The 14525-nt window shown below is 43.8% G+C and overlaps 1 protein-coding gene across 1 annotated transcript; it reads right to left on the reverse strand.

The window, feature by feature from the left end:
• Window positions 1–539: 539 nt before the first annotated feature.
• Window positions 540–12574, reverse strand: KLHL38 (kelch like family member 38). The gene is made up of 3 exons (XM_067530243.1): window positions 11225–12574; window positions 8006–8111; window positions 540–2580 (listed from the first exon to the last, which is right to left on the reverse strand). The coding sequence occupies exons 1-3, from the start codon at window positions 12572–12574 to the stop codon at window positions 2294–2296; spliced, it is 1743 nt and encodes a 580-aa protein (XP_067386344.1). The 3' UTR covers window positions 540–2293.
• Between the last annotated feature and the right edge of the window lie 1951 nt (window positions 12575–14525).

The following is a 14525-nucleotide window of genomic DNA, read 5'->3' on the forward strand; positions in this document are numbered from 1 at the left end:
AAACTTCTTAATAACACAATCTGTCCATGCAGTGATATGTGGTTTTAAATTTGCAGTGAGTGAAACAGAAGAAAGTTTAAGAGCAAACTTTATCTTCTTTCTTATTTGAGAGGGAGACACACAAGGTTTTTTATTTTGGTTAGAATTTTCCCCTTACCATAAAAAGTGACTCAAATGCTAAACATTTGCTTTTATAAACAGCAGGATTAGAGACAACCCAAGCTAAGTACTCAGCAGTTGGGGACTGATCCAAAAAAGCTCATTGTTAAAATCTATGGAGAGACTGTCATTGACTTCAGTGGTCTTTTTGTCAGGTCATTGGTACATGGTTAAGTCGTTGGTCATGTGATTAAGAAATAGGCCTGGAAGAGCTGAGTTCTGGATCTGGGCAAATTTATGGACACCTAAATTGGTAAGAATGTTGGTTAATGCCTGTATATTTGCTGCCCAACTTGGGACACTTAAAAACAAAGCACTGGCAATGCTGAGCATTCACAACTCCAACTGACTTCAGTGGGAGCAACAGAAAAATCAAGCTCAAAATTAATGGATGCTTTTGTAAATGTAGGTCTTAACTGTGGAAACTGAGTCACGGAGAGGTTATTAAACAGTGATAGCATTAGATTAGGACTGCCAATTAATCACAGTTAACTCAAGTGATTAATTTGTTTTGAGTTAACGCCATTAAAAAAATTAAACGTGATTAATTGCTGTTTTAATCACACTGTTAAACAACAATATAACACCAATTTAAATGTATTATAAATATTTTTGGATGTTTTTCTACATTTTCTAATACATTAATTTCAATTACAACACAGAATTCAAAGTGCACACTGCTCATTTTATACTACTATTTTTATTACAAATATTTGCACTGTAAAATAGATAAGCAAAAGAAATAGTATTTTTCAATTCACCTCATACAAGGACTGTAATTCAATCTCTATCATGAAAATGCAATTTACAAATTAGATTTGTATTGTGTTACATAACTACACTCAAAAACAAAACAATGTAAATCTTTAGAGCCAGCAAGTTCACTCAGTCCTACTTCTTGTTCAGCCAATCGGTAAGACAAACAAGTTTGTTTACATTTATGAGATATAATGCGGTCCACTTCTTATTTACAATGTCATCTGAAAGTTCTGAAAGTGAGAACAGGCGTTCACGTGGCACTGTTGTAGTCGGTGTTTCAAGGTATTTACGTGCCAGATATGCTAAACATTCATATGCCCCTTCATGCTTCAACCACCATTCCAGAGGACATGATTCCATGCTGATGATGCTCGTTAAAAAATGTGTTAATGAAATTTGTGACTGAACGCCTCGGAGGAGAATAGTATGTCTCCTGCTCTGTGGTTTTACCTGCATTCTGCCATAACATGAAACATATGGTAGTCTCAGATGACAAACCAGCACATGTTGTTCGATTTAAGAACACTTTCACTGCAGATTTGACAAAACGCAAAGTACCACCAATGTGAGATTTCTAAAGATAGCTATAGCACTTGACCCAAGGTTTAAGAATCTGAAGTGCCTTCCAAAATCTGAGGGGGTCGAGGTGTGAAACATTCTGTCAGAAGTCTTAAAAGAGCAACACTCCATTGCAGAAACTATAGAATTCAAACCACCAAAAAAGAAAATCAGCCTTTGGTTGGTTGACTCAGATGATGAAAATGACTGTGTGTCAGTCTTCACTGTTTTGGATCGTTATTGAGCAGAACCAGTCATCAGTATGGAAGCAGTCAGAACTTGGTGAGTGGGAAGGTAGAAGTCATATCCTCCTAATTCCAAAAGCCCCTTCCACTTGAGCTAAAGTGAAATTCTGTTAGTATCTGTATAAAAGCTATGACACTCAGTTGAGGAGTTCTGTTTCTGTCAGGTAGAGGGCAGTGGTAGAAATACAGGTTAGCAGCTTTGTTGTGAAATGTTTCCCCTGAGACTTTAGCATTTCTTCTATCTACCTTCCAAAATACTTTATACTCTGCCATATCATAAGGCTCTTGCCCAGTTTTTACTCACATTGCCTTAGTAAAATCTGAGTAAGGACCTCAGGGTGGGGCCTTTAGGCCTCAGTATGTACTCAGGTATTTTATAGCAAATTACATCCCATTTTGTGCAGTGTGTATATATAGATCTGAGAATCCCTGAACTTTTGCACACCGTACCTTGGAAATGACTGCCTCTTTTGGTTGCTTCACTGGCAAATGATTGGGGTGGTTGTTAGTACTGTCCATATGCACTGTACCCAGCAATCTGGCCCTTAGGGCTAGAGTAACACATGATTTCTTTACAGGAGGTTTGAATAAGGGACACACTGAAGAGCAAGGCATCCATGGTCAAAGAGTTTGTGTGGGAGTTTCCCCTTCGAAGTCCATGTGTCAGTTTCAGGATCATAGCAATCCAATGAATCAGAATCTTGGATCATATTGTCTGTAGTGAGACAGCGCCCTCCGGTAACATATAGCTTGTTTTTGATCACAGCAGCCCCATGATGCATTCGTCTGTCCTTCATGTCTGCACACTTAACAAACTTGTTGGCCTTAGTATCGTAAGCAATTATTCTTCGGGTGTACCCTAGATACAAATCAGGGAATGGGAAAGGTAAATAGTAGTTAAAATCTACGTGCAACAGAAGGGGTAACAATATATTTCCTGCTAGTCTTCAAGACCCTTATCAATCTTGTAATTATATGGTTAGTTAATTTTACAGGACTATGGGTCTCACTAGGCACATCTAATTTACCTGGGAAGTGGTAACGTCATAGTAGTGATGTCTGCCTAGCTATCCATGTTCTCACATTGGCTGCTATCACTGTAGTATCTGAGCACTTGTGAATGCTGTAAAAACCCCTGAGATATTTGGATTGAATGTCGTAGTAGCTGTACCAGATCAGACTGTGGCTGTATCAAGCACAGTTTGTACTTTCACTTTTCTGCCTATGTTTTCCAAACCCCAGTGTATTTCTGCTAGCTGAATAGACTAACTTCGTCCCCAGTGCTGGTCTCAGAAATATATAGACAACTCCCACTGGGAGTCCATGTATCCCAGTTCTGAGAGCCATACTGTCCTCAGTATTAATTATTCATTCATACAGGAGTGGAATCACCATAACTTTTCACTTGTGGACTTTCTGCCAGATTATTTCCTTGAGTGAAGAGGGAGAGAGGATTGCCTCCCGAGAACAGGCACCAGAACAAGCAGCCCAACTCCCTAAATCTGTAGATCCCTTGAGGTCTGTATGGATTTCAGGGGATCTGCTGGAGCCTAGACCCTGTTTTGCCTGAGATGCTCCCCCTCCAGCCCCGTGTCCGCTTTCCTGGCAATACAATTCCCTTAGAACTGTACTGTAGGGGATCCCCCCGCTGGCCAATGTCTCTAGAACTCCTTGTCAATACTGTTTCCGGGAGGGAGAATGTGGGTGGATTAGTACTGAGAGGGCCTACAGCTTCCCAGTCTGTTTCAAGCAGAAGGGATGAGTCTTTTTTAGCCCCCATGGGTAGTAGTTAGTTTATCACTAACTTGGCAGCTTGCTTTAGAAAAAAAAAATCCTTGGCCTGAATTATGAAAGAAGTTATTTACTGCACGAGCAGCATTACATGACAAAGCAGTGAGTTTTATTTCTCTTCCCAGTTTTCTCCCTTTGCTTACCTATTGTAACCTCTATTTACAGTCCTCTATGGAGTCCTGCTCCACTGGCATTTGAGCATCATCTCAGGCTTCCTCAGGGCTGGGAACATTCAAGGACTGGTCATTGAGTCAGGTATTACGAATTCCCTTTAAGGGCCTAGTTTTGTTCTCTGTTTCATGTGTGAAGTGAATCCTGTTATTTTAAGTCAGAGCTTCAGCTCAATCAATCAATGCAAGCTACTTATGTCAGCGTATTCAAGGGTAGAATTTGGACCCAAAAGTGCATGTTCACATGGAATCTCTCCTTATTGTTTCTCTCTTGAGGTGATGGAAAGTCCTAAAATCTTTATCTAATAACTTTATCTAATTGTCTTGGGTGATTTAGAGAAAATTTAGAGATGGGCCAAAACCAGCAGTTCAGGTATGTGTGGGTTTGCGGACTGTATTCCAGCTGATATCCCAGGATCTGACCACACCTCTAGCAGTTTTGGTTTTGGATCAGATCTAATGTTGCAAGAAATCTGTTTTCTGGGTGGCCCAGATTTTGCGAGAGCAGCTCATCTCACAAGTTCCCAGATATTTTGAGCTGGTCTCATGAACTTTTGGCCGCATCAGATCAGAGCCTGAAGCCTAACTCCGATTCTATCTCAAAGCCTGATCCAGGTCCCACTAATAGATATGGCAAATAGACGTTAAAAGTGGTGGGCGAGGGAGAAATGCGGGTCTCTAACTGAAACTGGGGCTTGTCTACATGGTGCATTAGTATAGGCTAAAAAAGGTGTAAATGCTAGTGCACCCTAGCCCATTGCACACTAGCTGACCTGTGTGGGCCCTGCTGGCACAAACAAAAAATTCTCTAGTGCCTGTTAATGTACGACCGTTTCAAACAGCACTACAGTAACACGCAGCAGAGGATTTTTAGCGCATGCCAGCAGGGTCTACCCAGGCCAATTAGTGCACAACACACTAATGTGCTCTACAATTTATCTCCTTCTAGTGTGGGCTAATGTGCTGTGTAGACAAGCTCCAAGACTCCTGTTGTTCAGCCAGTATTTTATCCCTTCTTTTGATCTGAGTTGTTTTGCAAGGAAACCTTGAAATGTGGTGAATGCTGTTTTTAAAAAAAACCATTATTTTGTTTTGTAATTTCAACTGTTGCTAAACCAGGAAAATTTGGCCAATGGTTTGGCATAATCACTGGTAAATGACAACTTATCTGCAATAAATCTCTCTGCTTTAAAGGGGAATGGAATATGTTTAATGTTAACTTGATTTTTGTGGGTTTTGTTAAATACATAATTTTAAAACCAAGGTTAGGTCTTAAGCTCATCAGCAGCATACATGGGTCACCACAAGTGTTTCAGATAAATACATTTGAAGGTAAGAATTGAAAATCCTTTCTCCCTACTTCTTTGCTGTGGTCTGATATCAGAATAGCTCCCCCGCTGTCCTTGGGGCTTAATCCTGAAGAGTTTACTCAGGCTTAGGAGTCTCTCTCTGTATATGGTCCCAATGGCTTCAAGGAAGGTAAGGATGATCTAGTGGTTAGGGTGCCAGCCTAGGACTTGGGAGGCCTAGTTCAATTCTCTGCTCCATACCAGACTTCCTGTATGGTCTTGTGCAAGTCAGTTAGGCCATGCTTACCTTACAAACGTCTGCTGGCATAGCTATTCATAGATTCCAAGGTCAGAAGGGACCAGTGTGATCATCTAGTCTGACCTGTTGTAATGAGGAGGCATGGCCTTCCTCAGAGGCTGACACCGAGGGACCAATGCACACCATCTGGTGTGTAGAATCAGGTGCATCATGACCTGCCCATTGGCAGCCCAGGGGCAGGACAGGAAGGAGAAGTATAAAAGCCAGGCCCTACAGCTCAGTCAGGGGAGAGCCATCAGAGGAAGAAAACATCTTTCTCCCATTGTGGGTGTGGAAAGCTGGAGTGGAGGTGCCTGACCACGCAGTTGCCAAGGAGCTGCTAAGACTGCCACTCGCAGTGTATGCAGGGGAGACTGAGGACAGCCCTGTACTGCAGGTACACTACAAAGGGGGTGCAGGAAGTAGCCCAGGGATAGCTTACTACAGTCCAGCTGTGTTCCTGCCTGAACACTGGTCGGTGCATTTTGGATGGAGTCCCGCTGACCTAGTGGAGGAACACTTCACCACTGTGAGGGCCCTTGACTGGGATGCAGTGGAGTAGGGTGGGGCCTGCTCCCCCTGCCACCTCACCTCTGGTGTGGCTAACTCCCTTCCACTAGGCTGTGAGGCCTGTGTTGGCGCTCATCCCCGCCAGAGCCCCTAGACTGTGTTGGCGCTCTCCCCTACTTGAGAAACCTAACTGTTTGCTGCCCTGCCCTGCATAGACTGCCACTAACTCCCCAAACCATCCTAGCCCTAACCTACCTGGGCTCCCTCTGGGACTTACCTGCTGCCTGGGAGCTGCAGCCACACATACGCTGTCATGGAGGCAGGCACAAATTAATGCAGGTAGTTAGGAGGGGAGGCATTGCAGGCAGGGTGGCTTCAGCCTCCAGGTGAGCAGCAGCTGGTGATACAGCTGGTGGTGCTGTATGCTAACATCCAGTGTGGTGACCAATCTAACCCTGATCCCTTAATCTGCGCCTTTTTTTTTTGTTTTTTGTTACAATGGCGGGGCATGGCTTGAGAATTGGGCCCACTCCCTGGATGGGTGCTGCCCTGAGGCTGCCAGAGGCTGGAGCAGAGGTCCCAGCCCCAAAGGGTCAGAATGACACAGTCCTGCCTTGCTGGAGCAAGGAGGCACCACTTGGAGAAACAACAATTCACAGCTAATTGATTTAACCTGATTAAATCAAACAGCTAATCTGCAGCCAGGTGGGTGGGGCAAGACAAATGGCAGTCATAGTCACTGGGTGAAATAGCTGATCTGCGGCCTCTGCCAACAGCTACTCACCCTGACCATCCCAGTGGGTGCTGAGCACCCACTATTTTTTTCTATGGGTGCTGAGCCCTCTGGGCACCCCCAAAGTTGGCACTATGCCTTTCTCTAAATTTAATAGCCCATTATCAAATATTGGTTTTCCATGTAGGTACTTACAAACTGTGATAAAATTACCCCTTAACCTTTTCTATGGGACTCAGGGGTGTGGTTTGTGACTGGCATAGCTGAGCAGGCAGAAGCTCCTAGCCTAGATGGAGTTATACTGGCAAAACTGTTTTTACAGATATAGTTTGTTTTGCTCATGGTGAGTGGTTTTTCTCTACTGGTACACAGTGCAGCTTTGCTTGTATAGCTGTGCCATAGTAGGGATGCTAGTATACTGGGTAATCCTGTACTGGTAAAGTAGTCATAGGGCTTGTCAGCAGGGGACATCCTGTAAAGTTAATATGAATGAACTAAAGGTGTGAATTTAATGTGGTTTAGTTAAAATGCATTCAAACTCTGTGTGAACACCCTCATTCAGAATGAAAATGGCTTTAATTTGGTTTAGGTTAAAGTGAATTAAGCTAAAACAAGTTAAACCACTTTACTCTGAATGAAGATGTTCATGGTGGGTTTTAGTGCATTTTAACTAAACCACTTAAAATTCACACCTTTAGTTAAATTGGATTAATTTTCCTGGCTGTCCCCTATAGACAAGCCCCAACTTTTCCAATTCTAGTATATCTTTTTTGAGATGCGGTGACCAGATCTGCATGCAGTATTCAAGATGTGGGTGTACTAGGATTTATATAATAGCATTATGCTATTTTTTTGTCTTATTATCTATCCCTTTCCTAATGATTCCTAACATTCTTTTAGCTTTTTTGACTGTCGCTGCACATCGAGTAGATGTTTTCACACCATGGAGCTAAATTGTCACTTCCCCCGTAGGGTAGCACACAACTGCATCGCCTCAGGATCAGAACGGGGAGAGAATTGTGACGCTCTCATATGCAGTTCCTGCACTGGTTCCCTCCTTTTTCTAGAGCAGAATTAATCTGCATTGGCCCTTTATGAGCTGTAGATCACTTCCGCCACAGGCTGGCTTTCTCTGATGAGTGGGGGGTTAGAGTTCAGGTTCTGGCCATTAGCTACTTCTTTCTGCCTGCTGTCCTCCCATCGGGGAGAGGAGGTGGTGGCAGCCCATGGGCCTGCTCTGACCAATGGTGTAGTAGCGTGCACAGGGGAGCTAAGGGATGCTGTTTGCCCCCATTCATCCGATGTGGGCCCCCAAGGTAAGTGACAGCATGGCCTCATTTCACTATCCCTTCAAATAAAGGAAGTTGCCTCAGCAAGTTGATTGCCTCAGAATGTATTAAAGACATACTTACTTACCAAGGGTTTCTTTATGTCAAATTCCATGGGAGCTGGTCTTATTGCAGGTGACATGAATGATCTAATATAACTCTTACCTCCAACAATGATTATCCGGTCTTCAATCAACACTGCTGGTGCACAAACATTCTTCACCATTCTGGTCTCCATTCTAAACCACATGTTCCTGGATACATGGTAAACCTGACAAGTACATAAAGATACACACTATAGAGTATGCTGTATTTCAGCAGACAATCACAACTACAGAAGTGGCTACTTGATTGATGGTTCATTAACATTCATGGGTATTAATTTGAGCTGCTGAAAATGGAGAAAATTTCCCCACAAATTGTCTAATCTGTCCCCTCTGAAAAAATGTCAGATCTGATGACAGCTATCCCATTGACCCAACCGTTGTATTCATGTTGGTAACTGGTGTGGGCCAGCCTAGCACAGAGAATCGATAATGGAACCTTGACCTGTTGGGAGTAAATGTGTATTTAGGCCTGACAGAAGCCTGCAGTGGATTTTAAGAGTCTGTTCTGATAACACGTAACAGCATAAGCAGAACTGTATATATGTAAGAAACTGCAGCATAATTGTGTTTGTAAAAACAAGAAAACTAAAGTAACTAAAAAGCTAGAAAAACCGGTTTGAACTAACTCTAAACCTGTCCTGATGGGGGAGGAGAGTTAACATGAAAATGAGAAACTAATACATATGTAAAAGAAAATATAACAAAAAGTTATAAGTGTGTGTAACAAAGATTAAAGTATTGTCTGGTGCTGGAGGTGACTCTGATGAGATCATTCTGATAAGCTTCCCGCTTATGAGTAATTGATCACTACTCGCTGAGTGTTTTGCCTTAATAAATATTTGTTAGACCCATCTGCAGCGTAACTGAATCTTAATCCAACGTGACCCATTCCTCTCTGTGTCACCAGTTCAAATGTGGTCCTCGTTTGTGACAAAGAGCTAGTGCCATTAGCTGGCTGTTGACAGGCCTATGTTTGACGTGTTGAACATTTACGTCGTGTCAACCACATCTACTAAATGATTATCTTGGGGCCATCTCCACTCCTGCACCTCTGATTGCATGGATCACCTAACTTCCCACTGATAATTGAATTATCTCCCTGTGTACAGATTATGTGATGCTGCCATTTTGGTCAACAGGAATTAAACCAGGGACCTCCGCAGCTAAAGAACCACACTTTATAGCTGAGAGCTGCAACAGACTCTGGGCCTGACCCACACTGGATCTGAGAGGAACCCATAGCATGAGTTACATGCTTTCTGTGGATAGAGTAGTTCAAATCCTGGACAAATCCTGCTAGGCAACAGCTAACATCTTGGCTGACACTCTAAGTTGAACCTGCAGAATTAAAAGCATATGTCTTTACAGCTTTTGCTAAATAGCCCGACTCTCTCTGAGACCTGCAACAGACTTGTATACTCTGTGGGCACATCAGGGGACACAAAAAATACACTGACCAGTCGGTTACATTTGCCTGGAAAATAATATTAACACATGACCAACACATTAAATAGGAAAGTATTTAACGTATTTTTGCCTTAAACCAGTTTTTACAGCTGGAAGCGAGGCGACCAACTGGCAACCTACAGGCCCCGAACAGAGATCACTAATGGGCCACAGATTGGGAACCACGGGCTTGTGTGAAATGAAATGGCAGTTCCAGTCCTGGTCCTAGAGAATAAGAATCCATATCATAATAGCCACCATCACAGCTGGTGTCTTTGCTGATACTGTCAGAGGGGAGACAAAGGACGTGAGACGCTGATTCAACCAGGAATTTAACTACACACCTAAGAGTGAGCACTGACTTCAATGGGAATACTTGCATGCATAAAGTTAGGCATGTGGTTAAATTGCTGGAGTTAGGGCCTGATTGGGCATCAGTTTGCAAGACTGTCAATATGAAACCTTTCATACGCACTAAAATCACATAGGGTCAACCTTGAGATATTTACTTGGTTTTAATAAATCAGGCAAACTCTCATTGAAACAATGGGAGTTTGCCTGAGAAAGGACTGAGTAAAACCTCAGAAGACCTTCAGCATGTGAGCTAGAGATGTAAAGTATCAAACGGTTAACCGGTAAGTATTAGTCTTACAGTTTACAAATTGCATTAACCCTTTAACCATTCGCTGCATGGGGGGGCTTGGCTGTGCACTTGGGGGGTGAGTGGGGACGTGGTGTTGCAGGGAGAAAGGGAGGGACGATGGGGGCGGGGGGCTGGGATGTGCTCATGCATGTGCAGGAGTGAGCCCTGGCAGCTTCGGGGTTTGGCGCCAGCGGGGCCACCAGCTTGAAGAGCAGTGAGCTGGGTAGCAGCTGAGGTGTGCCCTGGTGAAGGGTCTGGGGGGGGGGGGTCAGACGGGCATGGGGTGTCCCCAGTCCTAGGGCAGGGCCAGGAGCATGGCGGGGGGCAGATGGGCAGAGCATAGAGGTGCCTTATTGCCCCCTCCTGTGGGCTGGGGGACAGGACCCCACATGGGGGGGAAAAGGGTACACTTTACTGGGGCCCAGAGGCCCTGGGGCCCCGGCCCAGGCTGCAACCCCCATTACCATGAGGAAAATTTTTTTCATGGATCATGAGATTGCATGTATGGGATGAGGGATTGTGGTATGTGTGTGGGAGTTACAAGTTTGTACTGGGCCTGAAAAAATTATGGTTGGGCCCTTCTGGCGGGCGGCGGGCTCCAGGAGCAGCGGCACCCCAGCTCTGGAGGGCTCGCTCCAGGGTGATAGTCAGGCTCCCGGGGTGGCGGCTGGGGGCAGATAGGCTTGGGGAGTTGGCAGGGTGTGGAGGTGTCTTATTGCCTCTTCCTGCAGGCTGGGGGGCAACAGGTTCTAGGGGCGATTGGAGGGGCCAGGGCCCCATGCAGTGGTGAGGCCGAGGTGTGTTGGGCTGTCCCCATCCAGCTCCTGGGTGCCCCCCATGATTCCTCATAGGATATAAAATATCATCGTGGTTAACCATTTAAACTATATAAATTTTAATCATTTAAAGGGTTGTTTTGCTAAACGATATTTTATATCCTTAGTTTGGGCCTTAACAATAATAAAGGCTACTTGTGGAAATATAAAAGCATTTAAATATCATTTCCTACATACTGGACTTCCCTGAATGAGCATTTCCAACTTAGCATATATATCTTGCCTTCTGCTGCATGAGACTCCATGCAAATTCAGTTCTATACTGGGCTTTGATTTCACCAGCTGGGCTTGGGTGTGAATCACTGAATACCCTGGAGGAAATGCACATAAGATGAGCAAGAGCTACAGTTACCTGTATTAGACGGACAGGGTTTTGCATAATATCTTCCCCTCCAAAGAGATAGATTCTTTGGTCTTTAGCAGCAACAGCTGGGTGAAGGACAGCAACGGGCATGTTTGCCATCTTCTCCCAGATGTTATAAATGCTGTCATACCGCTCCATGGAATTCAGAATTTCCTGGTTTTCTCCAATTCCTCCAATTGAGAAAATATAGTTCTTATAGGCTATGCTCCTGTGCGAATAGCGTGGAACTAGCATGGGTTCAACTAACCTCCATTGATTTAGCTTGAGGGAGAAAATATAAACATTATCACTGACTGGATTTTTCCCACTGCTAACGGGCATCCCTCCTAGCACATAGATATTGCTATGCAAGCTCACTGCAGAGGCTTTGTAAAGGCGCATAGGATGCTTAGCGAGGCTCAGCCACTGGTTGGTCTTCTCGTCATACAGCAGGACATCCCTGGTTGTCGTCTGATTGTCCTTCCTGCCACCGATGATTATGAGGAACTCTTGGTACGAATATCTGCGGGGAACATGCCACATGGGTTTGATGTCAAGAGCACTGTTGCCATATAATGAGAACATTTGTCTCCTGGCTGATTCTAAGAGGTTTCTGCAAGCAGGTGAAGACTGAATGAGGGAGTCATTGGCAATAAAGTGGAAAAGGAAGGTTGGGTGGACATATTGAAGCCGGACCTTTTTGAACAAATCTGGGATATAGCCCTGTCGTGCCTGGAGGTCGTGCCGGATCCAGACCATCAGTGTCTCAAACACTTGTTCCTCCTCACCACAGAGCTCGTCGTCCCCAAGGTAATCAATCAGCTCCAGTGCACAAAGCTCCTTCAGATCTTCAGAAGAGGCTACTTCAGGAAAGCATTTCAGAGCCACCTCCTTGGCTTTCTTATTGAGATTCTGGCAGTTCAAGATTTTGGAGAGCCTTATCATGCTCAGGCAGTTATCAGGAGTCAACTGGTCCTGGAGGTACAAGGAGCAGGCCTGAAATAATTTAATGTACTGTAACATGGAAGTGGCCTCCATTAGGGACAAGATGTTCTCGGGTGTTATAAGAATCTCTCCTGTATAAACATAAAGGACAATCTGATACAAAATATTGGAGTCAATGCCTTTCAAGTCAACTTTTGCTTGACAACTCTCTTTAAAGTTGTTACAGAACATTGCCTTGAAGTAAGGACTGCTCGCAGCCAGCACATTCCTGTGGCAAGGGATTTCAAACTCACTAGTGCAGAGAGTAACATCAGTCAACATCACGTTTTGCCTTAAAACGTTGAGCTGCCTCAGCAGTTCAGAGGAGAAATCCTGGTCTTTGAAGAGAAGGTCCTTTGCAGATTCTTCCTCCATAGCGAAATGTGAGAGATAGGAATACTGGGCTTGGCAGGGAAAACAAATTCTTAGCAGCTTTTATTTAAATGCCCAGCTCCAAAGGGGCTAGGGATCAGAAATTTAATGGTTGCTCTAAATGTTCTATCTCTGTTTGCGCACAGAAATGGGAAAACTGGTTAAGTGCAGTGGGAAAGGAGTACACAAGTCAAGAGGTCACTCAGCATCTGTTTGTTTGTTTTTAAAGGTATCAGATGTGAGGTTGGCATCTTCTGTTAGCCTGACAAAAAGCAAAAGCACTAAAATTATCTTGCTGACTTGGGGCTAAAGCTAAAAGCCCTAAGCAAATTGTATGTTCCTTTTAAACACTTCTAATAAATGTGCTTAGCCTTCTTAGCCTTTTCTTCACTATTTTTAAAGTATTCACAATTTAGTAACTTATGTCTCTTTCCCTTAGAGTTAGTCATTACTGAAGAATGTAAATCTGGCAGAACTAAACTCTGCAACAGGACAAACTAAACTCTAGAGACCGGGAATCTGCATTAAAATGGTTATTTATTAACTCTTCTTAGCTGTTGTTTTTATATTAATCAGACACACAATGACTAAACAATGTACCAGGCAGAACAACAAGATAGCTATCTATCTTCATGACTATCTGACTGCTCAGTCTGCAGTGAAATCACATGGTAGAAATGTTTACCTTATGTTGTCCTTTACTGTGTTCACTCACTTTGTGTCGTTTATTCTCTGTTGAGATTTTCCATAGCTAGTACAGGAGTAAAAACTATATACCCCCAAGATGTTTCTTTCTGTTGGTAAGTGATTCATAGAGGTTCATTTCTGGATTTGTTTATTCTGAAGGCACTTTCGCTGCTTTCTGGAGCTTTGTGAAAGAACCACCAGGCAATGAGGCGTTGTATACATTCCAGTTCTAAGAATAATCACATATGGACTTCTCACTGTTATCCCATGTGACTTTCCACTTGCCTTTTGCAAGGAGCGGAACATTACTGAGCATGCCCAAGTGGTGTTGTTCTGGTAAGTGTATACACATAACGAATAGACACTGAGACTAAAGTATACTTATAAAAGTCCTGGTTGTCAGTTTGGAAACAGCCAGAAGGCTCTGTCCTGAAGTGCCCGGGAATTCTAGAAACCTGTAAACAGTCTGAAATGTCTAGTACTAGGTAATGCACTCTCATGTATTTCCATCTTGAGGGAGGGAAAAACAGGGGTTTCTGAGGGGACAGTATTTTCATTTTAAGGAATGGGGGAAGTCCCTCCAACCTGTCGGCTGAGATTTGGGATTGAATGTGGGAGAAGCTGGTGGCACTGGGTGTTTCGCTCTAATGTTTTGTTCCCACTGTAGCAGCTGCTCATATTCTATGAGCCAGAACTCTTAGATAAGAAGCTGTATCTCTGACTGCTCAGAATATTGGTGAGAGCCCAGGTGGCTTTTCTAACTGGAGCTCAGGCTGTCAAAGTTCGCTGTCTCAGAAAGTTTCTTATTATGATTCTGCATGTACTTAGCAGAGCACTGAAAATAACATGAAGTAGCTCTTTTGTACCTTTTGCACTGGGGCCTCCATTTTCTTTAGACCCTTAGTTAATGAAGCCTCGCACCACTCCTTGAGGAAGGTGAATATTGTAGATGGGGAAACTGTGTCAGAACTGGAAATGTAACCCAGGAGTCCTAACTCCCAGTCTCTTGCTGTGACCACTTGATAACCACCCCAGTCCCCACCCCCTTTTTGTTTTTGAGGGCACTGTACGCTAAAGCTGCTTTTTAACAGTACAATGTCAAACTAGCTTGTTGGCTGTCCAGAAAAACAAGACTCCTTTTCATGTTCTGATGGTTAAGCTGAATGTAGGATTGAGTGCAACGGTCAGAAATTCCTTATGTCTGTGTGCAGTTACACCAAGGCAGAAACCAGAGAAAGTCCTTTGGTGCCCCTGCTCCGCTGTGGCA

Source organism: Emydura macquarii, unplaced genomic scaffold (genome assembly GCF_026122565.2).
Source record: "Emydura macquarii macquarii isolate MOO-44397 ecotype Brisbane River unplaced genomic scaffold, CSIRO-AGI_Emac_v2 contig_369, whole genome shotgun sequence".
NCBI lineage: Eukaryota > Metazoa > Chordata > Testudines > Chelidae > Emydura > Emydura macquarii.

Bases quoted from the DNA above. Each gene is read 5' to 3' on its own strand.
- KLHL38 (XM_067530243.1), bottom strand. From the start codon at position 12,574: ATGGAGGAAGAATCTGCAAAGGACCTTCTCTTCAAAGACCAGGATTTC. The intron at 8,112-11,224 runs GTAACTGTAGCT...TGTACTTGTCAG, and splicing joins ACCCTGTCCGTCTAATACAG to GTTTACCATGTATCCAGGAA. The intron at 2,581-8,005 runs GTAAGAGTTATA...ATTTGTATCTAG, and splicing joins CCGGATAATCATTGTTGGAG to GGTACACCCGAAGAATAATT.